This window comes from Xiphophorus hellerii, chromosome 3 (assembly GCF_003331165.1).
Source record: "Xiphophorus hellerii strain 12219 chromosome 3, Xiphophorus_hellerii-4.1, whole genome shotgun sequence".
NCBI lineage: Eukaryota > Metazoa > Chordata > Actinopteri > Cyprinodontiformes > Poeciliidae > Xiphophorus > Xiphophorus hellerii.
Window position 1 is genome coordinate 33,477,720 of NC_045674.1, and position 27,662 is coordinate 33,505,381.

Sequence of the window (27,662 nt, forward strand, 5' to 3'; positions counted from 1 at the left end):
CAAATTTGGAAAATAATTAAATGAATGAATGGCATAAAGAGAGTTTGAATATCCTATATTAAAAATAGATCATATAAATATGATAAAAGATGAAGATAAAGTTGAAATGTTGGCAAGAACATTTAGTAAAATTCATAGTTCAAATAATATTAGTGAAGAGGGAAGAAAAGGAAGAGAAAATACAAAACTTAAATATAAAGATATAAAGATAAAAACGAGCCAAACTGATTTCATTAAGAAATTCCTATTTATGATGGCAAAAAGAAACTATAAATTAAAGTCATTTATTGATCAACAACAAGTATTTAGACCTTTTCAAGAGTCAGATTGTAATGGATAGATCATTGGTTCTAAGCATCTGCAAAACTCCAGCTCTTGTGGGGATGTTCCTAGTCTGCAGAGGTCAGTTTGTATTTACTAAGGGTTTTCCAAAAACAGAACAGAGGTCAACTGGTACTATGATCAAGGGAGGTCATTGCTCATGGATGCATGATGGGAGTAAAGGTGGTATTTGTTCTGATCCAACAGACAAGCTATAGCTTAGACTCCTATTAATGCTGGTTCTGATAGAAAATTGTAAGGACAAATAGCATATAGATTTGTTAATGTACATGGCTGCATAGTCAAAGACAAGTAAGGTTCCCAAAGTAGTCATAATATTATGCCTGATGGTAATTATCTAGCGACCATAGCTGTTCTTATAATGCCTTTTATTTACCCTAATCTGTATCTGGAACTCCACCCATCCTGTGCTTTTGCAAAGAAATAATGTGTGTGTGTGTGTGGGGGGGGGGGGGGGGGGGGGTGCATGCATGTGTGTGTGTGTTCAGCCCAAAGATTGTGCCACGTGACTACGTGCCATAGCACTTACCCAAAAACTTCAGAGTTTCCCCATTTTTAAACATTTATTTATTCATAGAATTACAATTGTTAGTGACAGTGATCATTTCTGACAGTTATGATCGAACACAGTATATTTCTGAAATGATTCAGTCATGTATTTAATCAAATGAACACCAGAGGGCACTATTATCTGACTTAGCAGCAAAAAACTGAGTAGATGGCAGATGACAAAAATGTGATGTACTACAGCAGTGATTGCCAAAGGAACAATGACAGCAGGTGTCAAAAATGAAAGAATAGAAATGCAGCAGAATATAATAAACCTCAGAAGCATAAGGAAAAACAGCTACACTAAAATACATGGTTTAGTAAAGTCGTAAATACAAAGACCTAGTGACAAACATTTGTATTCTCTGATAATATTTTACATAAATTCCCTCAAACCAAGAAGTTGTCTTGATTTTGCAAAAAATACATATTTTTGCAAAGATGAATTTTTAAACAACACAACACTGAAAAAGTACAAAGGAAAATAAAACTCATGCTTTCTAATGAACAAACATTGTGTATAAAGGATGCTTACAAATGAACACTTGAACACTTTCTTTGTTTACTGGCACTGGCAGGTATCAGTAAAGTAGTCAGGCTCTAAAGGAGGTGATAAAATACTGGTGTTGCTAGTTGATCTTCACCTGATCCCTACACTTCTTTGGTGGAAGCTGTGTGCTGCTGCAGAGAGGAGACGGATTCTTCAAAAACATCGTCCTCCATGCCTTCCTCTATAGGCCTCATCTTAGTCGAAGATTTGGTTTCAGGTGATTTTTCTAGAAATATAAATATTACAGTTACATCAATAAGGAAGAAATAAAATGCACATTTTTTACCAGGGGTTAGAAAATGTAAAACTGAGAACTACTGATTATCAGCCCCAGGGTTCCTCGGCAGCTCTGGGAGTGTCTGCATCACAACATGAAGAACCCTTTCATGGAGCTGGGTGTAGAGCATCTGACATAAAATTTTGAAAGCTATCTTCACCACATTCACTTTTATCAGATGGTTTGTTTCCTTCTAATGCAGATAATGGTTTCACACTTAACACAGCTTTTTCTCAAAAAATGAAAGAAAATTACACATTATATGCTTTCCATGTATGCCATCCTTTCACCTGCATGCAGAGTTATAGTGAGTAGTTTCCATTAAGACATTATTCCAGGCACGTGCGGGGTGGGGGGTGGGGGTGGGGGGGGGTGGGGGGGGGGGGGGGGGGGCGTGAGCCCCTGCCCTTTTTATCCTTGATGCCCCTATAGTGCCCTTTTTGAGTTTTTTTTTTTTTCAAAAAATTTTTTTTATTATTTTTATTTTTAATCTATATGTCAGATGGCCTGTTTGTGCCCCTCAGCAATAATATTGAGCTAAATATAATAATTTAGTAAAATTAAACTAGTCTGGCTGCCCTCAGTCTAATAATGACTCTCAGAGCCTCCATGTTGTTCAGACTCCGGGTCCATGGTGAGCAGGGGGCGGATCTGTGTCCTCTAACTATCAAATTATGGGCAAGAATATTTTTTCATACACTGGTTTGTGAATAAAAACGTAGGTCTGATGTTGACGTTAGAAAAACTGTTTCTATTTATCTTTTTATAATCATACTTGCAATAGCGGGACCAAACCCGCCTCACCACTGAACACAGAAATGTTGCAGAGAAAACTTCTGACTTTAACTTCATCATTCTGCTAAAAGTCCGGTTCGCTACAGGCAGCTTGAGTTGGTCCCACTGACAGATATAAAGAATATGTGTCTTTATATCAGACATCCTGATATAAGACACGGTTCTGACTGTCACCGCGAGTCGCAACCCAGCTCAAAGCCCCAGTACCATCCAGTACCACCCGGTACCACCTGCTCTCTGTTCGCTCTGCTTCTCCTTAACGTTTCTACCAGGCGGGTTAAAGCCGCTGCTGGCTGGTCTGGGCTGGAGGTTCTTGGCTGTAAATAGAAGTTATTGCAGAACCTCAAGTATTAAAGGAAGATTCGGCCCAGAGCATTTAGAGTTCACAAAATAAACATCAGAGAAAATATTGTAGCAATAATTAGAACCGCAGCACAAAGCCAAACATGACACAATGAAATGAATCAAAATGTCTCCAAAGCATCGGCAGACTGACAGGGGCCACCGGGGGATTCCAGGTAGATTCCAGGTAGATTCCAGGTAGATTCCAGAGATGCGCACCGCAGCAGCTGTTCCTCCAGGGCCGGCCCAAGGTAATATGGGGCCTTAGACAGAACCCCCCAGCCCCCGTCCTACTAAGAACCTCAGCATCGCTAACATGTTTAAATATAGATAAGGTGAATCTGTGAGAGGGAGACCAGGTTTATTGGCCGAGTTTAAAATCAATCACTGATTATTGGTTATTTGCTGTGATGTATTTGTGAACAAACCCAATTCAAACACAAAGATTACACCATATTGTAGCCATGGTAACACAACAATCAAACTATCAAGATGATTCTTTAAACTTTTACAAAGTAAACTTCCTAATTAAATCCTAAATGTACTATTTATTTTTCTCAGCTGAATGCATTAAATAAAATGTAATAACATTGTCATTCTCTATAAATGATGCTACAGGTTTAGATCTATGGTCTGTGTTACAATTAAACCATTTAGAATAGAATAGTATAGAACAGAATAGAATAGAATTCAACTTTATTGTCATTGCACTGTCACAAGTACAAGCAACGAGATGTAGTTTGCATCTATCCAGAAGTGCTCTACAAGATATAAATATTTATTTACAGATGTACAAGACTATGTATGTATGGACTATAAGGGGTTATAGCAAAGAGATATAGATATTGTGTATAAATATAAATATGGGAGCTATATGCTATATTTCTAGGGGCCCCTGAATGTCTGGAGGCCCCTGAATGGCCCCTACCAGCAGCTACTGAGTTTTCTTTGCCTTGATATCCCAGTCTTATAATTCTAGGTCTCAGAGGTTTAACATCAAACTATTATGTAGAGTTAATCCCTTTGAGTTTTTTGATCTATAAATCAGGTTGTTCTAGAGGTTAAATAGATATTATTAGGGCTTCATTAGTAAAATGGCAGCAGCTTATTTCATAACTTTATAACCGACCTTCTCTCCTCTGGTCTGTTTAACAGCTACAGTCTCAGATCAGCTCAGCCCTCCAGGACTGTCAGCAGCAGAAACAGAAACTTTATACCTGTTGGGGAAAATATAGACTACATTTGCTTTGAATTTCCCCGCATGATGACAATGATACAGTAGGATCCAATTAGATTCTTGATTAATATGGATTGTTGCTATGTTGTTGTACGGAGTTTTTGTTCAATGTGCCCCTTTTTTAAATTTGAGCCCCTACCCCTCCAAAGGTCTCTGCACGGCCCTGCATTATTCTAAGTATCTGTGACCCTTGAATCCTTCATTATAATATTTTTATTCATTGCAGAATTACTTTATAGCACTTTAAGATAATGACTTCTAAGAACTGGTTGTACAATTCTGAATGTATGCATACAGGCTCAAATATATGTATTAATTAGTGTCATCTGAAGAGAGCTGCTTTAATGTTACTTTTGCTTTCAAGTAGAAATATACAAAAAAGTGAACTGAATAAAGAGCTGTAGTTTTGTCCTGCTCTCTGAAAAACCCAAGGAACATAACATTGATTTGCAGTGAAGCTGTACATTGATTTTTCTGATTGAAATGTTTGTTTTTAGAATTTGCTTCTCCCTTCCTAAATGTTTTGTCATAATTTGAGGCCAATCTTTTGACCCACATGCAGAATACACTTCAGGATACAGAGAATGTCAGTTAAATAAAGTTTATTGTAAAAAGAGTTTAAATGTATCCATCTTCTTTGCCCGGGGTATGGGACGGCTGGAGATCTGGATTCTGAGGACGGAGTAGATGAGAGGTGAGTAAGTAGTACTGAAGGTGAACGAGAGAATAATTAGGAGACCTTACTAGTGAAATGGAACTGATCCACCAGGGGGAGGTATTCTGCTGGTGCTGGAACCTGGTTTCTAGGGTGAGTGCCGGGTCCAGGTGGGGTTGGAACTGAAGCCAGGAGATCCAGAGAGAATGGGCGGCGATGATGGTTTGTTAGTTGTACTTCATTGGAGGGCGGACAGGTTGTAGCACAGACTTGAACAGCCAGAAGAACCAGTCGTAGGGATTTATGAACCAGGGGTTTCTTTATGAAGAATCTTGGAGGTGAAACGATAAAACTCATAAGGCACAAAGGTAACAGCCGCTGAGAACCTACAAGGAAAACACAAGGGAGGCTTGAGTTAAACACTTAGAAAACTCAGCGAGAGCACACACTGAGGGGCACAGAGTACCATGAACGGCAACACTCAGTCATCGAAGGACTGGTGACAGGCTTCTCTTAAACACTGGCTGATGACAGATAGGCTGCAGGTGTGACGGCTGAACACCTGAGACCACCCTCTGGACAACACAGCTTCCTGGCTCCATCTAGTGGATAACTGGAGACAAGAAAAGCAGCCCCACAGAAACCAAAACTCCAGCTTCCCAACATGTTTCTATTATGTCTTCCTTTTTGTGGTTTTTAAATGTTACTATCCACTATAAAGATAACCTTTAACCAGTCAGCATTAGGTAACAACAGTTCCACCTAAAATTATTCAGTTGTCAGATAAAAATGTTGGTGTTTGGTGATGAGGTCCAAGTTTCTGGGGCTAGACAGTCTTTTTGCCATCACCTAATCTTTAACTCCTTCCACATATTGTGTAACAATTCAGAATATTAACATTACTTGCAGCTAAAGAAACAAATTGGTCAAATTAAATGATTATTTTAGAGTAAGTCTGGCAGGGAGTATGAATAATTCTGGGTTCAACTGTATCATGTACCAGTCAAACTCATTTTTAAAGTCACTGAATTCTCAGTAGCATTTGCACAATATGAGTAATAGGACTTTGTGAACAGAGATGCTATTTTTTCAGTCCAGTCTCTTTGATTTAGTTTTAGACAACAACATTATCTTCACAGTATTAATCCACCACATGTATATAACAAACATGTGAACATCAGATACACTGTGAGACTAGAGATCTTAACCAAATGGAAAAAAATATGTATTGCAAGTTAAGAACAAAGCTAAAGAAAGAACACAAATTATCAATGTGATCTAATGCACAACATCACCTTCATAAAAAATCACATTCAAAATTCAAAAATAATTTTTTGATCCCAAAGGGAAATTAAATGTTGTTGTAACTCATTAATTCTTCATCATGTTATTGTACAGTAGACAGTGATTGCTGTTTGCAGGAAAATTCTCCTGTAGCAGTCTGTATTACACTGAATCTGAAGAAGCCTCTGACTGAAAACACTCAAAATTTCCAAGGTCAGTCTCATGAAGCGGTTGGTCAGTGTTGTCCACAATTTTAATGATATTATGAAAAATCCTTCTTTGCCTCATCATCTCCAAAAGTTCCACTGTCATCCCCAGAACAGAACCAGAACAGAACCAGCCTTCTTTATCAGGTTGTTGAGCCTTTTTATGTCCCTGGTTCTGATGCTGCTGCCCCAACAGATGACAGGTGAAGAGATGATACTCTTAACAACAAACTTATGATTTAGTAAAGTCTTAAATACAAAGGCCTACTGACAGCAGTTCTAGGTCTTTGTAGCAGCAGAAAACCATACCACATGCCACTCCTGTCTGCTAAGAAGCTACAATTAGAACAGGCTCAAGAAGTCTTCGCTTCAGCTGGAACATTCAAACGTTAGGAAATGGGTACAAAAGTATGAAAGCATGTACTAATGCTCCCTTGCATAAATTGTTTCAGCTGCTGAAAGATGTGTAATGATACAGGGAATATTTTATACAGTTCCATTAGTGTCGACTGAACACTATTTAAACACCACAGCCTATCCTATAATTATTAGTCACCTCAATCCAAAAGAAAATAATTGAAATCTTTGGACAAAGTTGTTTGTTTGCCTTGCTCTGTTTGGCATACAAGATGGTTACAGGATGCAGAAGAAACCCTACATGGTTGTTATAAGACTAATGGCACTATGCAGCCACATGGAGAGGACATCTATGCCTTAACTGAATGTGTTACTGACTATAGGAGCTTCTGTACGCTGAGTCACAAAGCCATGATCCTCGGTTTAACTTAAGGTTAGGCCTGAGCACATGGTTGAGTTTTATCACTCTTTGTTCCAAAGTGGCAGGCGGGTCAAAATCTGAACAGTGTCTCTAGACCTGATCCCCTCCACCTTTGCTTCTTCCTCCTCACGTCTCCCACTGCAGGGAGGGACACACTGATTAGTAATGCAGGGTTTTAGTTGCTGTTGTGGTTCTGCTGATCTTTCTTTCTTTGTCTTCTTGTTTCAAATAATTGTGAAGTTCATTAATTTCTCTCTCTCTCTCTCCGTTTCTCTGATGACTCCAAAGATTCTTGGATATAGTCCTGATTCAACTACAGAAACCTAAACATTACTAATTGTCTAATTCGTAATAAATCATTAATAATTAATAATTACATAAGCCAAACATTGATGCAAATTTTGATACCCAACACTGATATGTCTTTGGACTGCTTTGAGTCAGTTGAGCTTTCTGAGTTATCAAAAACATTAACGTCTTCCAAACCTTCAACATGTTGGACTCTGTCTCAGCCAAATTATTTAAAGAACTGTTCCCTTTGATTACCGCCCACCTTTTAGATATGATAAACCTATTCTTAGTACATGGGCACATTGGCTTTTAAGCTGCAATTACACCTTTACTTACTTAAGAAACCTTCTTTTGATCAAGATGACTTAATAAATCACAAACCTATGTTTAATCTCCCTTTCATATCTAAAATTCTTGAGAAAATAGTTGCTAATCAAGTGTTTGAGCATTTAAATGACCTGTTGGAAGAGTTTCAGTCAGGTTTCATCAAAGCACTGAAACTGCAGTTCTGAAAGTTACAAATGATATTCTCTTGACTTCAGATAATAGACTTGTGTCTGTTCTGGTTATGCTTGATCTCAGTGCAATTGTTCATACAGTCGACCACAAGATTCTCTAAAGGCTTGAACATGTAGGTATCAAAAGTAACAGCACTGGGCTGGCTTAAATCCTAGAAATGAAGCTCTGGGTATTTCAACTAACAGGACCACATCAGATGTTACCAGTCCTCAACACTGCCTTAGCCTTTCAATAATCTTATTTTGACGAACCTCTGACTATATAAACTGTTAATAGCACCCAACAGTTAGGACAAGACTGTTAAACAAGGCAAATGTAGATTTGAAGAGGTTAAGTCATCTAATCGTGAAGAAGTTGAAATCTTTGATGTCAAGTGAAGAACTCTAATCAGGTCAGTAGGTTTGTGTTTGGTTACAGAAAGTTGAGTTAGGGGGGAAATAAAGAGGTGCTCTTACAACATTTCCATGGAAGTGCTGTGTCTGAGGGAGCGGTCACAGCTGAAGGTTGGACAGGAGGACAACTGTCAGAGAAACACTACATATCGTCTGAGTGGGGAAATTAAATACACTACAATGAGCTTACAGTGGGAGGACCTAATTATACTGTAGTTTGTAAATAAATGACGACAATGGAGAAGCGAAAACACTAGTATAATTCCACACACTGTTGCAGGTAAAAGAAAATGGAGACTATTCTACTTTGATATTATAAGAAGATTGTACATAAAGGCTCTTTCAAATATTGAGGTGAAAAATAACATTCAATGAAAGTTAAAGCTAGAGTCAAAGAAGCAGTATGGAAAGTTTGAAAGTTCAAAATCTGCCAACTATAATTCTAAACAAGTTGAGACAGTGAAAACGGCATGTTCTGGTTTAATTTTCTAATCCACATGCAGAATCATATACGAGAAGCCACATAAAGAAATTGTATTTATTTTCAAATTGAGATCAGATTGTACAGGTGAAAAGATCTTCTTGTTTTTCTGGAGTGGGAAGATCACAGGAACGGTTCCGTCTAGAAAGAAAGTGGCGTTAATAACAGCCAGAAATGAGATGATCAAAGAGGGATAAAGCAGAATAACTGTGCTTACTCTTGAACGGATCTGAGTGGTGCACTAGGGAGGAACAGCCAGAGTCCGGTGTGGTGAATGGATTATGATAATTCCAGAGGTGAGAAAGAGATCGGCGGTCATATTAGAGATCTAGAAGTCTGATGGAGCGAGGCAGAGAGGTAGAAATGGTATCCTGCTTTCAGGCAGCTGAACTTCCCACTGGGATCCACAGGAGGCAGTGGTTTGTCCGGCAACACGTCGGAGCATGTGTCAGTGTGCATATCGCGATAAGAAAGTCATGTGACCAATACAGGAACTGTTTCAAACTCATAAACATGAACACGTAGGCCCTGTCCCAATACTCCCACTCCCACCCTGGTTCCACCCTTGTGTTCTTCTAATGCGCGTTCATGTTGAAGGGTTTGAGTGCGTAGTGTGTCCCACATTCTCCACATCCAACTGGGCGCCCTTCACCCCGCCCATTTTGGGTCCTATTTCCACCTTTAAGTCCGCATCCAGGCAGACTTTGGTCGAATCTATTACAATTCACCTTTTAATGCAAAACGTCACATGCAGCAATTCGTTGCTGCATGTGACGTTTTGCATTAAAAGGTGAATTTATGGCAATGTTTTGTTGTTTTTTCCAGTCTTCATAGAAAATTCTAAGAAAATAGCATGACAAGGCACACATTAGTAATAAGTTTGATAATATTCCCTTAAAAGTAGAGAGAGCCTTGATAATAGTTAGTAGTTTTGGTAAATTCAAGCTGGTGACGTCCTAGTCCGAGTTAGACGACAACTCAACTGGACAAGAACTGGATGGAAATGAAACGTGGGTCATGAAAGGAGCCTGAAGGGACAAAGGATGCTAACTTTTTGCTAGCTGGTGGTAATCTTAAATATAACTTAATCTGGTTTTAATTAAACTCAGTATGTCAAGGAGACTTTGTTGTGAGGCTGTTATCACTCATTTTTATCTTCAACCTATTTTTGCAGTCTAAGCAAATCAAGGTGAAAGAGGAAGCGAGGGACCAGGTATTACAAAACCTAAAGACTTTCCTGTCTCAGAAGGGGCCCGGGCCCCAAAAGAGCACCACCACAGTTCTTTGGATAAATCTCCACATCGTCTTCATGGGACAAGTTTTTTTCTTACTGAGCAGCTGGCTACATTTTAACAACAGCAGAAACTAGTGTATTTCCAACACTACAAAGTGCTTAATAAACATGTATTGATTTGAAAATAATTTGACAGAATGTATTCCCTTTGTTATTGTACCATTTCTCTTTCATACATTATATTCATTGTTAGCTTTCAGAACTCTGTAATGGACTGGTGACATGTTCAGGGTGAACCCCGACTCTCATCTGATGGCTGCTGGAGATGGGCACCACCAGCCCCCCTCACCACCCTGCAAGGACCAGCGTGTCAATGGATGGAAAGCTTTTCAGGTAGTGTGTCTCCATACTTACCCCACACTTTATAGCTAATGCCAGCATCAACTGACTTTATGAAATTGCTGACTATTTTTCTACTTTTAACAATGCCAATCAGAGGTCGCGCTAGACTTTTTTGTTATCCGTCATCTTGACTGACCACATTAAAAAAATCGGTCATATACTATTTTTACCTGTCAAATTATAGTCATATTAACATCGGCTACTTAGCCGCATTTTTATGCGGTATTGTTAATATTCACCTAATTGAAGCGTGAATCCAGATCCCATCACACATACAGCAGATAAATGCATCTACATTTTTCTCCATAGTGACATAAACCACTGATTGTGACCCCAATAACTTATAATAAATGTTGGGAACCGAGGTTTGGCTCTTTTGGGGGATTTTCTGTTGCCTGCTGCTTCCCTCTTCATCCACTAGATCAGTGGTACCCAACCACCGGGCCACCGACTGGTACCGGTCCGCACAAGAAATAATGAACTACTTCCGGATCTTTTATTTTGAAAATCCTAAACCGGATTTTACCGGTTACGTCTTGCGCGTCAAAATTGAGCCAACTTGCAGCAGAATGAGTAACAAAACATCATCGGAGTACTGCGCGCTGATAAGAAAAGAATTGTACATTTAGGATTTAAGCAGGGAGTTTACCCTGTAAAAGTTTAAAGAACCATCTTGACAATTTGATTGTTGTGTTGCCATGGCTACAATATGGTGTAATCTTTGTGTTTGAGTTGGGTTTGTTCACAAATACATCACAGCAAACAACCAATAATCAGTGATTGATTTTAAACTCGGCCAATAAACCTGGTCTCCCTCTCACAGATTCACCTTATCTATATTTAAACATGTTAGCGATGCTGAGGTTCTTAGTAGGACGGGGGCTGGGGGGTTCTGTCTAAGGCCCCATATTACCTTGGGCCAGGTGGTACCAGGGCTTTGAGCTGCGTTGTGACTCGCGGTGACAGTCGGTACCGTGTCTTATATCAGGATGTCTGATATAAAGACAGACATTCTTTCTATCTGTCAGTGGGACCAACTCAGACTGCCTGTAGCGAACCAGGCATTTAGCAGAATGATGAAGTTAGTCAGACGTTTTCTCTGCAGCCGAAGCATTTCTGTTTAGGAAAGAGGCGGGTTTTGTCCCAGCTATTGCAAGGACAATTATGAAAAAATAAATTGAAACCGTTTTTCTAACGTCAACATCAGACCTACGTTTTTATTCACAAAACAAGGTAAAAAATATATATATATTCTTGCCCATAATTTGATAGTTAGAGGGCGCAGATCCGCCCCCTCCTCCTCATAAAATTCAAAAAGGGCACTAGGGACATCAAGATAAAAGGGGCAAGGTCTCAAGCCTCCTTCGCCCCCCCGTCTGCACGAACCTGCATACATACAGTCATATGAAAACGTTTGGGCATCCCTATTAATCTTAATTGTTTTTATCTCTAAATATTTGGGTGTTTGCAACAGGTAGAATTGTTTTTCTTTGCAAAACAATTCCCGTTCAGTTAAGTTTGATGGTCGCCGAGCATGGACTGCCTGCTTCAAATCATCTCACAGATGTTCAATGATATTCAGGTCTGGGGACTGGGATGGCCATTCCAGAACATTGTAATTGTTCCTCTGCATGAATGCCTGAGTAGATTTGGAGCGGTGTTTTGGATCATTGTCTTGTTAAAATATCCATCCCCGGCATAACTTCAACTTTGTAACTGATTCTTGAACATTATTCTCAAGAATCTGCTCATATTGAATGAAATCCAGGCGACCCTCAACTTTAACAAGATTCCCAGTGCCGGCATTGGCCACACAGCCCCAAAGCATGATGGAACCTCCACCAAATTTTACAGTGGGTAGCAAGTGTTTTTCTTGGAATGCTGTGGTTTTTTTGCTGCCATGCATAACGCCTTTTTTATGACCAAACAACTCAATCTTTGTTTCATCAGGCCACAGGACTTTATTCCAAAATGAAGCTGGCTTGTCCAAATGTGCTTTTGCTTACCTCAAGCAACTCTGTTTGTGCCAGGGTTGCAGAAAAGTCTTCTGTCGCATCACTCTCCCAAACAGCTTCTCCTTGTGCAAAGTGCGCTGAATTGTTTAACGATGCACAGTGACACCATCTGCAGCCAGATGTTGCTGCAGGTCTTTGGAGGTGGTCTGTGGGTTGATAGTTCTCACCATTCTTGTTCTCTGCCTCTCTGATATTTTTCTTGGCCTGCCACTTCTGGGCTTAACAAGAACTGTCCCTGTGTTCTTCCATTTCCTTACTATGTTCCTCAAAGTGGAAACTGACAGTTTAAATCTCTGAGACAACTTTTTGTATCCTTCTCCTAAACAACTATGTTAAAAAATCTGTTTTCAGATCATTTGAGAGTTGTTTTGAGGTGCCTATGATGCCACTCTTCAGAGGAGATTCAAACAGGAGAACAATTTGCAATAGGCCACCTTAAATACCTTTTCTCATGATTGGCTACATCTGGCTATGAAGTTAAAATCTTAATGAAGTTACCAAACCAATTTTGTGTTTCAGTAAGTCAGTGAAAAGTTATTAATGGTATTCAAATCAATAAAATGATAAGGGTACCCAAATTTTTGCACTTGTTGTTACGGCCAATGGCCTTGTATGTTTCCTTTGTCTCTTTCTTTTCTGTATATCTGCAGCTTCCTAATTAAATGAACTCCATTGGGAACTGGCTGCAGCCCTAATCCTCCTGTGCCACTCCCTGAGGTCTACAGCAGATCTGATTGGCTCACCAATTATCAGCTCCACCAATCCCTGATGAGGCCTCCCTTTTTAAACCCAAGACTTCCTGGGAGAAGGTGCGGCTGATTCTTTACTGAGACAGCTTGCCACTTTGCTGGGTGTTTGTTGACTGCTGTATACTGCATTGTCTTTTTGTTAGCTTTTGTAAATCTTTGTTACCTGTGATAGTCCCTGTGGGGGGTTTGTATGTAAGCTTATAGTAGCCTACTAGAGTTTTGTTGTTAGTCTTAGGTTTTGGTCCTGTTTTGTTTGGTTAAGATCTTTGGTTTCCAACTCTGGTTGTTTTGTGGACATTGTTTTATTCAGTGTTTTTCTTTTTGGTTATAACACCTTACCTTTTGACTGTAGGTTTTTTTTTTACCTTTTATTTTGTTAAACCCAAACAATAAATTCCAAACTGATAAACCTTAACATCTAGGTTTCTTTAATATTACTTCTCTTTCCCCCTGGCTGAGCTGGGTCGCAACACCTGTCAAATTTTGTTTTAATGCATATTGCACATTTTCTTTTAGTCCAATAAACCTCATTTCAATACTGAAATATTACTGTGTCCATCAGTTATTAGATATCCATCCATCCATCCATCTTCTTCTGCTTATCCGGGGTTGGGTCGCGGGGGTAGCAGCTTCAGAAAGGAGGCCCAGACTTCCCTCTCCCAGGGCCACTTCTTCCAGCTCTTCCGGGGGAATCCCGAGGCGTTCCCAGGCCAGCTGAGAGACATAGTCCCTCCAGCGTGTCCTGGGTCTTCCCCGGGGCCTCCTCCCGGTGGGACGTGCCCGGAACACCTCACCAGGGAGGCGTCCAGGAGGCATCCTGACCAGATGCCCGAGCCACCTCAACTGGCTCCTCTCGATGTGAAGGAGCAGCGGCTCTATTCTGAGTCCCTCCCGGATGACTGAGCTTCTCACCCTATCTCTAAGGGAGAGCCCACACACCCTACGGAGAAAACCCATTCCGGCCGCTTGTATCCGCGATCTCGTTCTTTCGGTCACGACCCAAAGCTCATGACCATAGATGAGGGTGGGAATGTAGATCGACCGGTAAATCGAGAGCTTCGCTTTTTGGCTCAGCTCTCTTCACCACAACGGACCGGTACAGCGCCCACTTGACGGCAGAAGCTGCGCCAATCTTCCTGTCGATCTCCCGCTCCCTTCTTCCCTCATTCGTGAACAAGATCCCGAGATTCTTGAACTCCTCCACTTGGGGCAGGACAACCCCCCCTGACCCGGAGAAGGCACTCTACTCTCTAGATATATCAAACTGAAATAGCTGTTGCAAACACCCAAATATTTAGAAATAAAAACAATTTAGATTAATAGGGGTGCCCAAACTTTTTCATATGACTGTATGTACATATACGGAATAATTTAACATAAAGCATGGACACCTTAACAGGGTTGTAGTGCAATAAGTTCATTTGAAGTAATTACTAACGGCAAACTTTAACTACACAACCCTAACATTCTTGCAATAATATGTTGAACATTTCCAAATTTTGGCAACAACTCTCCCTGATAATATTTATTAAAGATGTGTCTAGTCATTTTTACCATATTTTTAAATTGTATCAATAGCTGTTTTCTAACTGTTTTATTTGTTTTCCCTTACTTATTACGTTTCCTATTGAAATGAACAATTATTGCTAAAATATCTCAGAACGTCTTCATTATCAATTCCACGGGCCATCATTATCATCATCATCAATCCTGTGTTATTCCAGAGATTTTCTGACTACCTGGAGCTTAGTGTTAGCTTCCCCCTCACACACACCTGCCTTCCTACCTGCATGAAACCTTTTCTTTATGAACATTTCCACTCCTTCTTACCGGGCAGCAGCAGCTAATCTGAACTCTTCCTCAATCTGTCCCTGGTCACTTCTCTCTCATCATCCTCCTCGACAATAATAAAACCCCTGAATCGCTCATTCCTTCTCCGCTACTGAATCTCCTCCAATGGTCAAAGTTAGTTGACACATTTTTCTGAATGGGCTTATGTGCTTTTTAGCATTTGTCGTAGTATTTCTGACCTGCCCCGTCTCGTATCCGCTCATTTTCTCGGACTCCGGTTAGCTGAAATGGCGCTATTTATAAACATAGAGGGGAGGGGCGGGACAAGGAGAACTGAGGGATTTCATTGGATAAGCCCAATGTCCGTCAATAAAATCAACCAATGGGCTGTCGCGGTCGATAAAAATTTGATTTAATTTTTTTTTTTTGTTAAACTATGACAGCGTAGGGCCGCCAGATATGGACATTATGTACATCAGTCTTTACATAATGAAGTTCAAACTGAATGCAGCTTTTTTTCTTTTTTTTTTCAAATTGTCAACTCGCCACAGTGGCGATTGCGTTGCTCCAATTTACATGCCACTTCATACTTTTACCCGCTTGGCCAGTGGCTGGTGTTAATTTCCACCCTGATTATAACCTGTCAAATGACGGACGGGTTTAAATTTTCCAGTTGTTTAAAATAATAACCGGTCAAATACGGAAAATATTGTTAACGCAACCTCTGGTCCCAATCATCATCAGTTCTGATGATACCACATGTAACAACGTCCTAAAATTGTGAGTCATACTTTTTTCTTAGCCGTTTTTCTGTACTCTTTAAATCACAAGTGCGTTCTCTGTTTAATTGCTCTATTGTTTTTTTTTGTAGGTTTCTGTTAAGTGCAGTGGTGCAGTGAATGGAAATGTTAGGTCGTTGACTCTCACTGAAACTAGAAAAGTCAGTTTGTCTGGAGTAATACTGGAATACTGTGACACTAAATTAAAACAATACTCTTTTGATGAAATATTTTTCACATTTCCTCTAAAGTGCATCTTTTTTTATTGTGCTAATTTTCATAAGCATGTTCCCTGTAAACTTTTAATACATTGACAGTTTGTATAATTCTGTGAGAGTATATTGGCAATGTACTCTTGAAAAATGTCAATATATTGAATACACAATGCAATTTTCTTTTAATCAGAAAGTGTGTAGTAACTGATCCTTCTGTGTACTGTAGTGCTGTAGTGTATATGAAGCATGTAATTTACAAAGTGGCAAAGCAGAATAATAAGACATTGAAAAGTAACTAAAAAGTGTACTTCTGGTAATAGCACACTTAGTGCACTTCAAATAGTGTTTTTCTACAATTTAATTAGTTGTTCCAAAATAACATGCTTCAAGGTAAATAATCCTTAACAAACGTCAAGCATAATGATGATTAGTCTAGCTTCCAGTATGCTCAAATATGCTAAAATGTTATATACTTAGTATATTTATTTTTCACAAGGGTTAAGTTCATTGTCCATTCTCCTATTTTAAGTTTCTCAACACGAACTTGTGGTAGAGTGTAAGAATGAGCCCAAACTCTATCTAACAATACAATAAATTCTAGAGAAGTTCAGTAATCTACTGTTACCTTAGATCTTCAGGCATATTGCAGGCAGAACTTATGGCCATTTAAATGACCAAAAAAAATTGTGTTGAATTGAAGGGATAGTGACACTTACGGAGAGATGATCCAGCAGATCCTCCTCGTAGGATCTGGTTAAGAACATCATCTGTGTCACTAGTGCTCGCCATGCTGTTCCTCATCTGCATCATAGAAAGCTGAGAGCACAGGCTGGGCTGACGGTCCATCTTTTTCACTGCCTAGAACACAACCGCCACCAGCAGCAAAGTTCTGGTAACACAATCAGTAAGAAAACATTGTTGTATCTTTACAAAGTTATCCTCACCTTATCACTGAGTGTGGGATCATTTAGAGTGTACAGTTTGTTGGTGATGTCCTTGCCGATGAGGTACTTGAACACCTCATTCAGGAAAGTGTCTGATTCTAGGAAGTAAGTGAGCCGTTCTCGAGACCAACACAGGAACTTGCAGTTCTCCTCTGCCACTATTGTCACCTATCAGTAAGAACACATCAATACAATTTTCACTCATTTCCGAAGTTGGTACTGTAAGCATCGACGGTGCCCATATGAACATCAGAACTGAACCAGTGTATTGGAAAATGGTGGACTGGTTGGGGAATGAGAGGGTCAGGCAAGAAAAATTAAAGCAAACTTAATTTTTTCTAAAGATTTTCTTGCCTCTACTGGCCTGTATTTGACAGTGAGTAGTCAGGAAAGTGGGTTATGAGAGAGAGGGAAGACATTAGGTAATGGTCAAGAGGCTGGGACTCTTGGCCGGCAGTCGGACCTCTGATGGCCGAGTAGAGGACAAAGGTCTCTGTACTTCGGTGGTGTGCTTTACCCTGTGCCACTGCCATGCCCTCAAGCAAACCTTCATTAAAAGTTGATTTTAGTCATAACTTGAATTTTGGCTTCCAAATTCTGCAGGCCTCAAGTCAGACAACTCTTTATGGGATTTGCTGAGTAATCAAATCCAATCCATGGAGGCCCCACTTTATTACTACCAGTATTTAATGGACGTACTGTGAGCAGTACATCCATTAAATGGACTTTCTGTCCATTACTGCATGTAATGAAGAGATCTTCATTACTTGGACTATTTTTACTTAAATCAGTGTAAAGCACTTTTAAAAGTAATTTTTGCACTTTATTAACAAGCACTTTATTTAGCACTGCACTTTAAGCATAGATTTGCACATCAATAACAATTTGCACATAAGAAGTTTTAATTGTATTTATTGAGTATTTTTAGAGATTAGCATGTAGCCTTTTGATCTGGGCTCTGCACAGCTGCTCCTCATTGCGTAGTGAGGTGGTTGCCTTTGAAGAGAGGATAATTGTTACTCAGAGCAATGAGCTACTGGTGGGTAAAACTGAGCAAATGTTTGTGCAGAATCTGTTAAGTGTGGAGTGCTATTATAGAGTGACTCACCTGTCTTTTTTGTGTCCTCTCCAGGGTGTTTGGACAAGTGCTGCCCTGGGGGTCCAGACACCATATATGGTTTCTGGGAGAGGCCATTGAAAAGTGTGTGGGGGGGGGGATTTTTTATGGGCTTTGTGGTGTTTCATTATGGTGTAATGATAAAACATAAGATATTTATGGGGGATAGGTGGAGATGTTTGTATTTAGTAGAAGGTATTTTATTTAAATAGGTGGAGATTGATGAATTGAGATTCCCCTGTGAATTAAAGGTGGTTTGGTCCGTCACAGCTGGGACTATTTAAGGCTGCAGTTTCACCTGTGAAGTGTTGTTGATTTTGTGTGAAGAATAAACCACTGCTGTTTCCACCTGACTCTGCCTCAAGGTTTTCATCCTCATTGTAAAATCCAACCGCAAAAGGCTACCTTGTTACACTGCATTTTGGTTTCTTGCAAGGGCCTAAACTAGTCCATGCACTGGGAGGTTAGAGCTTATCTGGCTACAACACAGAGTTACTCAGTCTAGGATTGAGTAGATCATGATGTCATAGGCTGGTGTATATGCATATTTATGTTTTCTTTGACTGTCTGCTTTTTACCTGGAACTTCTCCCCTCTGTGCATCTCAGTAGACCTGAACTCTGGAGAATCGATGAATGAGTTGGTATAGATGTTGTGGAGGAAATGACCTCGATATGACACCTTCATCCTGTGTCAAAAACATTCAATTCACAATTCTTATCAATTTTATAAATTACTGATAACAATCGTCAATAAGTGTTACTATTGGTAAAACCTTGAAGACTTAGCCTCCCTATATGACGAGTAGATGCATAAAGTAGATGCAAACTTCTCTGATGCTATAAATATTTATAAATGAAACTTTAAAAAACCTGAAGTTGTTAAGGTAAGTGTGGATGCGATAGTTTTCTGCCAGGAGCCATGATTATTCAGATTATGCTTCAGTAAGGAGCATAATCTGTAGCTAGCCATGCTGCAAACATAACTTACTTTCCTTTGAGCAGGATACTGAGGCGTTCATCCACAGAGGTCTTGTCCTCAGCAGCATATGCTTGGCCTTTCTTCAGAGTCTGGATGGTGCAAAACTGTCCTGTTAGCCTCTGAAACAAAGCCTCCTGCACATGGAGAGGCTCAAACATCCGCTTGTAGACAGTCCGCAGCTCCCTGTCAATCTTAATCTGAAAGAGCACAGTCACAGCCCCAATTCATCCTTCTAGTAAACTAAAATCACTTAAAATAATCACTAATGAAAACAAAAAAGCTTTATTGAGTATATTGCTTGTAAAAACCAATTTGAGAGACAGTGACTAGATAATACAACTGAGGGCGAGGAAAGGTTTCTTTGCATCTTATTATGAATCTTGGTCTCATTCTAGTGACTTGATCCATTATTTGAACACTGAGTCCTGATGCTGCTTGAATATTCTTAGCATACAAATGGGTCAAATGTCAGAGGACATGGTGATCATTTGCTTAGGTAGTGATGGAAAAACTAAAGACTGTGCTTCAGCATTAATATTTTGTTTCCATACTGTAAAAGGTAATGGTAACAATATGATGAAGAGAGAGTATAGGGCATGGAGATGCAGAACTCACCGGCCTGCGCTTATACAGGAGAAAGAATAAGTGCATGAAGTTGACCACCAAGAACACCACGTTCCAAACCATCACATCAAGGTTGCAACGATACAAAGTGGCCCAAGCAATGAAAAGACTGCATCCTGTCAAAATAAAGCAAACAACAAAGCTAGTAAAGGAGTACAGGTCCAGCCAATTAACCGCTGCATGATTGAAATTTTTAATTTTCATACAACTTGTAATAAAATTATTCTGTGCAGCTCACCTCAACCCAATGCAATGGAAGTGATGAATGAGGCAATTCCAATAACTTTCATTGGTATACTGCTTATTTAAGAAGAAGTGGTTAAAGGTGTACTATAATGGTAAGTAATGTTCATGGAATGAGCTAAATTTCTCTTCTATTTTAGTATGTCACTTTATAAGCTATATGTTTTAATATATTTATTAAAATTGTCACTGCACCCTGACAGGATAATATGAGACAGAATATGTGAAAAGAATCAAGCTCCTCTGCCTCCTCCCTGCCATCTGAAAAAATACACCACTCCTGGTCAGAAACAACCAATCAGAGCCAGAAAGAGGGTCTCACCTTGTGTATGCTCTACTCACACCCTCCACCATGATCTCTGCTGAGCTACAGCTGGTTCACCACAACATAACCAGCCATGAATGCCAGGCTAGTTAGCAACGATGGCAGAGAAATTGTTTTCCTGGAACGGTGAGTTGTTTCTCCGGCCATGAGCACATTTAGCAGTGAGTACACAAAGTTGATTGATAGCACTAAGACCCTCCTCCTGGTTATTTCTGACCTGGAGCAGTGCATTTCTTCAGACGTCAATGGCAGCTTAGGGAGAAGGTGGAGGAGATACATTTTTTAACAAATATGTAAAAAATGTGTTATTTATAAAAGTGACATAGTGGAGCTTTTGGAAGTGCACAACTTACTCTCCCATTTGAGGTGTGACTCTCTGCAGCTCCTCCAGAGTTACCATGCGTCTCTTAGGTGCTTCTGTGGTTAACGCTGTTCTTTGATGCATTGTCAAGTCAGATGGGTATCTATGTAGGTCTATGTGGTCCACGTTTCATTTTAATATGATTAACTGACCAGAGCTCTGGGAAGTATTCAATCTAGGAATATTATTTTAGAGTCTAGCCTGGCTTTATGCTGCTTCAGAACTTTCTTCCTGACCTGTTTGGCCTTCAGAGAGCAGATCTCTGTTTACTCTATGTACAGGTCCTTCTCAAAATATTAGCATATTGTGATAAAGTTCATTATTTTCCATAATGTAATGATAAAAATTGAACATTCATATATTTTAGATTCATTGCACACTAACTGAAATATTTCAGGTCTTTTATTGTCTTAATACGGATGATTTTGGCATACAGCTCATGAAAACCCAAAATTCCTATCTCACAAAATTAGCATATCATGAAAAGGGCCCCTAAACGAGCTATGAACCTAATCATCTGAAGCAACGAATTAACTCTAAACACCTGCAAAAGATTCCTGAGGCCTTTAAAACTCCCAGCCTGGTTCATCACTCAAAACCCCAATCATGGGTAAAACTGCCGACCTGACTGCTGCCCAGAAGGCCATCATTGACACCCTCAAGCAAGAGGGTATGACACAGAAAGATATTTCTGAACGAATAGGCTGTTCCCAGAGTGCTGTATCAAGGCACCTCTGTGGGAAGGAAAAGGTGTGGCAGAAAACGCTGCACAACGAGAAGAGGTGACCGGACCCTGAGGAAGATTGTGGAGAAGGGCCGATTCCAGACCTTGGGGGAATCGGCCCCCAAGGTCTGGAATCCTTGGACTGAGTCTGGAGTAGAAACATCCAGAGCCACCGTGCACAGGTGTGTGCAGGAAATGGGCTACAGGTGCCGCATTCCCCAGGTCAAGCCACTTTTGAACCAGAAACAGCGGCAGAGGTGCCTGACCTGGGCTACAGAGAAGCAGCACTGGACTGTTGCTCAGTGGTCCAAAGTACTTTTTTCGGATGAAAGCAAATTTTTGCATGTCACTCGGAAATCAAGGTGCCAGAGTCTGAAGGAAGACTGGGGAGAAGGAAATGCCAAAATGCCAGAAGTCCAGTGCCAAGTACCCACAGTCAGTGATGGTCTGGGGTGCCATGTCAGCTGCTGGTGTTGGTCCACTGTGTTTTATCAAGGGCAGGGTCAATGCAGCTGGCTATCAGGAGATTTTGGAGCACTTCATGCTTCCATCTGCTGAAAAGCTTTATGGAGATGAAGATTTCATTTTTCAGCATGACCTGGCACCTGCTCACAGTGCCAAAACCACTGGTAAATGGTTTACTGACCATGGTATCACTGTGCTCAATTGGCCTGCCAACTCTCCTGACCTGAACCCCATAGAGAATCTGTGGGATATTGTGAAGAGAAAGTTGAGAGACGCAAGACCCAACACTCTGGATGAGCTAAAGGCCGCTATCGAAGCATCCTGGGCCTCCATAACACCTCAGCAGTGCCACAGGCTGATTGCCTCCATGCCACGCCGCATTCAAGCAGTCATTTCTGCAAAAGGATTCCCGACCAAGTATTGAGTGCATAACTGTACATAATTATTTGAAGGTTGACTTTTTTTGTATTAAAAACACTTTTCTTTTATTGGTCGGATGAAATATGCTAATTTTGTGAGATAGGAATTTTGGGTTTTCATGAGCTGTATGCCAAAATCATCCGTATTAAGACAATAAAAGACCTGAAATATTTCAGTTAGTGTGCAATGAATCTAAAATATATGAATGTTCAATTTATATAATGGAAAATAATGAACTTTATCACAATATGCTAATATTTTGAGAAGGACCTGTACTTGTAAGCTGACATTGAATCCACAGGATTTCATTGAGGGTTATTAAAGTTTGTTAGCGCATGCACACCACAGCTTTCTGGTATGTTTCATTCACACACAGCATATTTTATTACTTCACATCATACCCTTGTATATCCTTTGTTTTTTCTCATTTTTTTTCTCTACCCATTTTCTGTACACCCTTGTCCCTTAGAGGGATCAGGAGGGGTGCTGGTGCCTATCTCCAGCTAACGTTCTGGGCGAGAGGCGGGGTTCACCACAGGTTGCCAGTCTGTCGCAGGGCAACACAGAAACAGACAGGACACACAACCATGCACACACACACACTCACACCTAGGAAGAATTTAGAGAGACCAATTAACCTGACAGCCATGTTTTTGGACTGTGGGAGGAAGCCGGAGAACCCGGAGAGAACTCACCATGCACAGCGAGAACATGCAGAAAGACTCTGGCCGGGAATCGAACCCAGGACCTTCTTGCTGCAAGGCAACGGCTCTACCAACTGTGCCGCTGTGCAGCCCTTCACCAGAATGTAGTGATTTTTATTTTTACATGATAAAATGTGATTAAATGTATGTGAAATACAATTAGTAATTGAACAATCTGACCAAACATTTGTCCTTGATTTGGTTATCCAGCTTTATAAAGTCTATTAGAGCTAAAATCTTGTTGACTTGTTTGTTTGGGGAATCTTAACATGCTGTAAAATATTTCCTTTTCATCTTTCCTAAATTACTTCCTTTTGTACTTCAGGACATTAAACATTTGTGAACCTTTAGGATCATAAATTATGAGACCATACATTGCCAAATGCAGGTCTTTGTTCATCTAAATAAGACAAATTCATCAGGTAGGAATGGACCACTGCCTCTCAAAACCAGTGATGTGCAGTCAGGGGAGGCAGGTCAGGCAGTGCCTCACCTGTAATCCTTACAAGTTAAATAGGTGCATGAGAAGTAAAACAGATTCTAACAATTATAAGAGAAAATCAAGTTTTACACTTGACATTTCTTTAAATAATTTTTTTATTGGTAATATATCAACATTTTTATGGTCAAAATCGCTGAATTTATGCATTGGCAGTTGGAAATACATGGTAGAAGACCAGGGTGAGGCAGTGCTGTGCTTCACCCTTGGTGGCGCTGTGTCACAAAAAGTGAGTGAAGCAGTTTGTTGCTGCATGCTTATTGCTGTTCTCCCAATATTGCCAATATACTTCTAAAAACATGTTTATTTTCATGTTTCATATATGCTTAGGTTCTACTGTCTGTCTAATATATTTAATGAATGTGAGTGAGAAATTAGTCTTTCTGACCCGTCTTAAATGTGCAGTAAAAATTTGCAAGGTGAGGAAGAAAGTACCGTGCCTCTCTGATAGGGGGCAGTACTGAGCATCGTAAACACAAGAGGCAGCAGGTGCTCTTCTTCTACCTACTGAACAGATTGAAAACAATCAGAAAAATAGAGAAAATAAAGTTGGAATTGAACCATTTAATCGAACTTTCTTCTTTGGCTACCAGATTTTTAAAAATGAAAGGGAAATGAGGCAGAAACAAAGACTTTTTCTTACAGCAGAGTGATATTTCTGGAGAACGATAGGTGTATGAACAAATTAATTAAAATAAAGCCAAGATCATACATGATTAGTCATTTTAATCTGAAATGGGAAGATCAGCCTAAGTAAACATTTCAAATCAAGTCAAAGGTGACCTTTTTATTTTATCTTTTTCTTGCTATTATGTTGTTGAGTTATTGATTAAAGTATAATTAAAAGCTTTAACTTGAGCTCAATCACAGATTTGGTGTAGCTTTGAATGTGAATGTCTGTATAGTAGTGTACAGACATTTCCCACTTTTTGTTTGGTTTCCTACTTTGAAGCAAACAGTCTAATCCCGCCTGCAGCTCCATCAGATGCAGTATTTTATTTTTACTGTGTAAAAAAAAGAAAAGCAAAAACACAAAAATAGGGTAAGTATGGTCTAAACTGGGATCACATCCCATTTTGCCATGTCTTTCTTTCAACTGCATTACACAGATTAGGGATGTATAGAGTATCCAAGGTTTTAAAGCACAGCACACAAGGTGGACCTATCATTCCTTGGGCTGAGTGGGGATATCTGGACCGGTGGTTGGGTTCGGTTGTGGACTGAGTTCACTGAGCTGCGCCCTCTGATCTCTGGTGGTCTGCTCAGGGGCAGACAGCTTCAATTAATTATCGCTAATATTGTTATTACTTTAATATTATTAGTTTTCTTTCTGTTTTCTTTCTCTTTAGTAGTAGTAATGTAGTAATTTTAACATCATCTTCTTTTTTCCTCTATCATATCAACAAGCACTACAAATACCCAAGAGGACTCTTGTCCTATGAATGTTTTTTTCTCTAAAAAAAAAAAAGAAAGAAAAAAAGGACGCAGTAATGCCGTGACATGATGATCCAGTTTACTGAAGTCGCATTGGCAACATTACCATTTCAATATTTATTATTTTAATTTTTATTCATCTTGAATCCAGCAAAGCTCTGCTAGTCCTTAGTAGGTGAAAATAAAAAGAACTCAATTTCCCATAATTCTTGCTGTTTCCTGTCTCCAGTCTATCCAGGCAAAGATAAACAAAGTGGAGAAGGTTTTTCCATGCCACCCCCCATATTCTCCAGAGTGGAACTGACTCAGCCAGAGTCTTTTAAGGCCTCAGCTCTGATGATGAGACATCAACAGTAGAATAAAACTTTTAAACAACATATTGAAAAACAGTAAAACCTCAACACAACTTTACTGACATCACCTCAGTGTTATGTTGCCCAGTACACTCTGAATTAAAGTCTAAATATTGTGAAGTCTAATACTATGATAGGTGCAGTTCTCTGCTGTGTCTGATGCAACATTATTATCAGTGAAATGCCTTCAGAGGAGGTTTGGGGGGGCTGACCTGTCATCAGGAGGAGGCGCAGCAGAATCATGTGCAGCCCCAGGGTGGTGGGAATGAGCAGGCCCAGCAGCAGGGACAGGTTCCCCAGATGGAACAGCATGTGATGGACATGCTCCCACTGCTGGCAGGAGGTGGCGTTGGCCTCCACAGCTGGAACCTCTGGAGTGGATGAGGTTAATGTGGGCAGCATGGTGAGGAAGAAGGTTGAGTCAGGTGTAGACATCCTGATGGAGCTTCAGCCAGAGGACCAGGACACGGCTGCAAAAAAGGTGAGAGAACTGCATGAATATAAGGTTGACAGTAACTGACCACTTCTTTACTGGTGCTGATGCTGGACTCCATCTTCTGGTCAGCTAGCAAACCCACCATGTAGCAAAGCATGAGTGTCATGATCCATGTTCTGTCCTGTCCATGCTGTGCGTTAACACTCATTCAGTTCACCTGCCACGCCTGCTGATTGGTTACCTGTTCCACCTGGTCCCTGCCCTACTTAAACTCCTCTCAGCCTCTGCCTCCTTGCCAGATTATCGACAGCCACAAGCCAGTAGAGATCCAGCGTTTCCTTCAGCGTTTCTTCGACCCTTTTCTGTCCATGGATTGACCCCCCCTGCCAAGCCCTTCATGGATCCCAACTGTTCTGAATTTCTGGACCTTGACCCAAGCTTTGCCTCACGACCATCGACTATTGCCTGCCCCTCAAGCTAAGTTTGCTCTCTCCGCTCTCCTGTGTATGACCCCTGCCGGATTATCGTCTTAGTCTCTTCCTGGGTTCTCTGCTCCACCCGTCCATTGCACTACAGGTCAGTTAAGCTGAACATTTCTAAGTTACCCCTCTATCAGTGCATCACCAGCCTTCTCTCCTCTCTTCTCAGTGCTGTGTTGGATGACCACATCCTGAGCCGCACCAGTATCTGAAAATTTAATTAAACTTTTTTTTCCTTTGCAACTCCTGTGTGTGGTTGAATTTCTGGGTCCTCACCCAGTGTCCTTACAATGAGAAAGCTTTGCCTCCGGACACTTCTGGAACAGATGCGGAAGTGGAAGAAATATTTGTGTCTGTTCAAACCTGCCTAAATCCCCAGAATTAACTTACAAAAATGTGGATTTTATACTTCAGGAAAATTTCTAATTCGAACATACAAACACAGCAGGTAAGTTATGTTTCCCCTGCAGCAGGTACAGGGTAGAGACTGGAGGAAAATGCAACTGTTCATGTACTTTACTCTGGGATATTTTACTAATAAAATCTTCATGAAGCATAATTATTTTTGGATGAATCTCGCTGCGGAGCTGAACCATCCCATCATGTCCTCACACACAGTGAAGTGTCAGGGAGAGCTGATTTAGCTGTCCTGGAACAGCTGCAGCCTGCTCTGTTCCCAGCGCTGCCAAGGCTCCCATGTAAAAATAGAATCGGAAACAGTTCTGCACTCACAACAATTCCCCCCAACTCTAACTTTCCAAAACGCTTTCCTAATGACGAAGAGGGGAAACAGGAGGCTTCTTACCGAGTATGTTCAGGGCGAAGAAAGAAGAGCGCTTTCTGCAAGCGGACCGGAGCGCTTCTAGTGACCGCAGGTTGGACCTTCTCTCGGTGTCTGCGTAATGTGCATCGCACATTCCACAGAGCTGACAGGGGGAGGCTAAATTGGGCAAGCGAATGAGAGCAGTACCGGATAGCTCCCGATAGGGGGCGACATGTCACATTGGGACCTGAACAGTGTTAATTTTTCGTAAATCTAGACTTTAGAAAACCGTTTTATTTTGCAGCAGTAAAATCACAGATATGATACTTTCTGCTTGTTTCCACAACTCAATATTTTGGATTTGTAAAATATACCAGAAATAAGCATTTCAACAAGTATTCTTTCTGTTGCAATGTTTCAAATATTTTCCATTTCTGGAATTAAGAAGGGAAACTATTTAGATGACAAGTTCTATTTTTTGGAAACAGAACTCTATTCTGAAATAGAATACAGTTCTATTTCAGAATTCTATTTCAGGCAACCAAATTATTTTTTGGTTGCCTGTTGGAAATAGTTTAATTATGCTAGTTTTAATGATGACTTTAGCGCATGTTGAAATATTAGACTGATCATGATTGTTTTGAGTCGGCCTCAATTTAGGTTAGATTTAGACTAATGATTTAATCAATAAATAACTTTATCAGTCGAACATTTTTCTTAGATATGAGCACAATTTGATTAAAATTAGTAGTAGCTTTTATATTAGACCATAGTCTTAAGAAGTGTATGTCATATATTCTGAAAAATATTTCAGTTCATTATAACCAAAGACGTAGAAAACTGATTATAAAATATTAAGTGTGATAGATGTTTTAGTCCTGAAACTGCTCAGGTCTGTTTTATAAGGG

At 40.2% G+C, this 27,662-nt stretch overlaps 1 protein-coding gene and 3 long non-coding RNA genes across 5 annotated transcripts; 1 reads left to right on the forward strand and 3 right to left on the reverse strand.

Moving 5' to 3' along the window:
- Window positions 1–886: 886 nt before the first annotated feature.
- Window positions 887–26,923, reverse strand: popdc1 (popeye domain cAMP effector 1). 2 transcript variants are annotated; one of them, XM_032559089.1, is made up of 9 exons: window positions 26,797–26,923; window positions 25,289–25,546; window positions 19,540–19,664; window positions 18,934–19,121; window positions 18,523–18,631; window positions 16,828–16,995; window positions 16,600–16,741; window positions 8,281–8,322; window positions 1,555–1,667 (listed from the first exon to the last, which is right to left on the reverse strand). In XM_032559089.1, coding segments are annotated over exons 2-9 (999 nt in total). In that variant the 5' UTR covers window positions 25,512–25,546; window positions 26,797–26,923; the 3' UTR covers window positions 1,555–1,665. The 2 variants fall into 2 exon arrangements, with proteins under 2 accessions (XP_032414979.1, XP_032414980.1); XM_032559088.1 differs by lacking the exon at window positions 8,281–8,322 and having other exon boundaries at window positions 887–1,667.
- Window positions 4,001–5,921, reverse strand: LOC116717600 (uncharacterized). Its single transcript, XR_004338770.1, has 3 exons — window positions 5,214–5,921; window positions 4,837–5,133; window positions 4,001–4,764 (listed from the first exon to the last, which is right to left on the reverse strand). It is a non-coding gene; the product is annotated as an uncharacterized LOC116717600 (long non-coding RNA).
- On the reverse strand, window positions 8,737–11,119 carry LOC116717601 (uncharacterized). Its single transcript, XR_004338771.1, has 2 exons — window positions 8,916–11,119; window positions 8,737–8,839 (listed from the first exon to the last, which is right to left on the reverse strand). It is a non-coding gene; the product is annotated as an uncharacterized LOC116717601 (long non-coding RNA).
- LOC116717602 (uncharacterized) lies at window positions 11,958–13,513 on the forward strand. The gene is made up of 2 exons (XR_004338772.1): window positions 11,958–12,220; window positions 12,365–13,513. It is a non-coding gene; the product is annotated as an uncharacterized LOC116717602 (long non-coding RNA).
- Window positions 26,924–27,662: the final 739 nt, after the last annotated feature.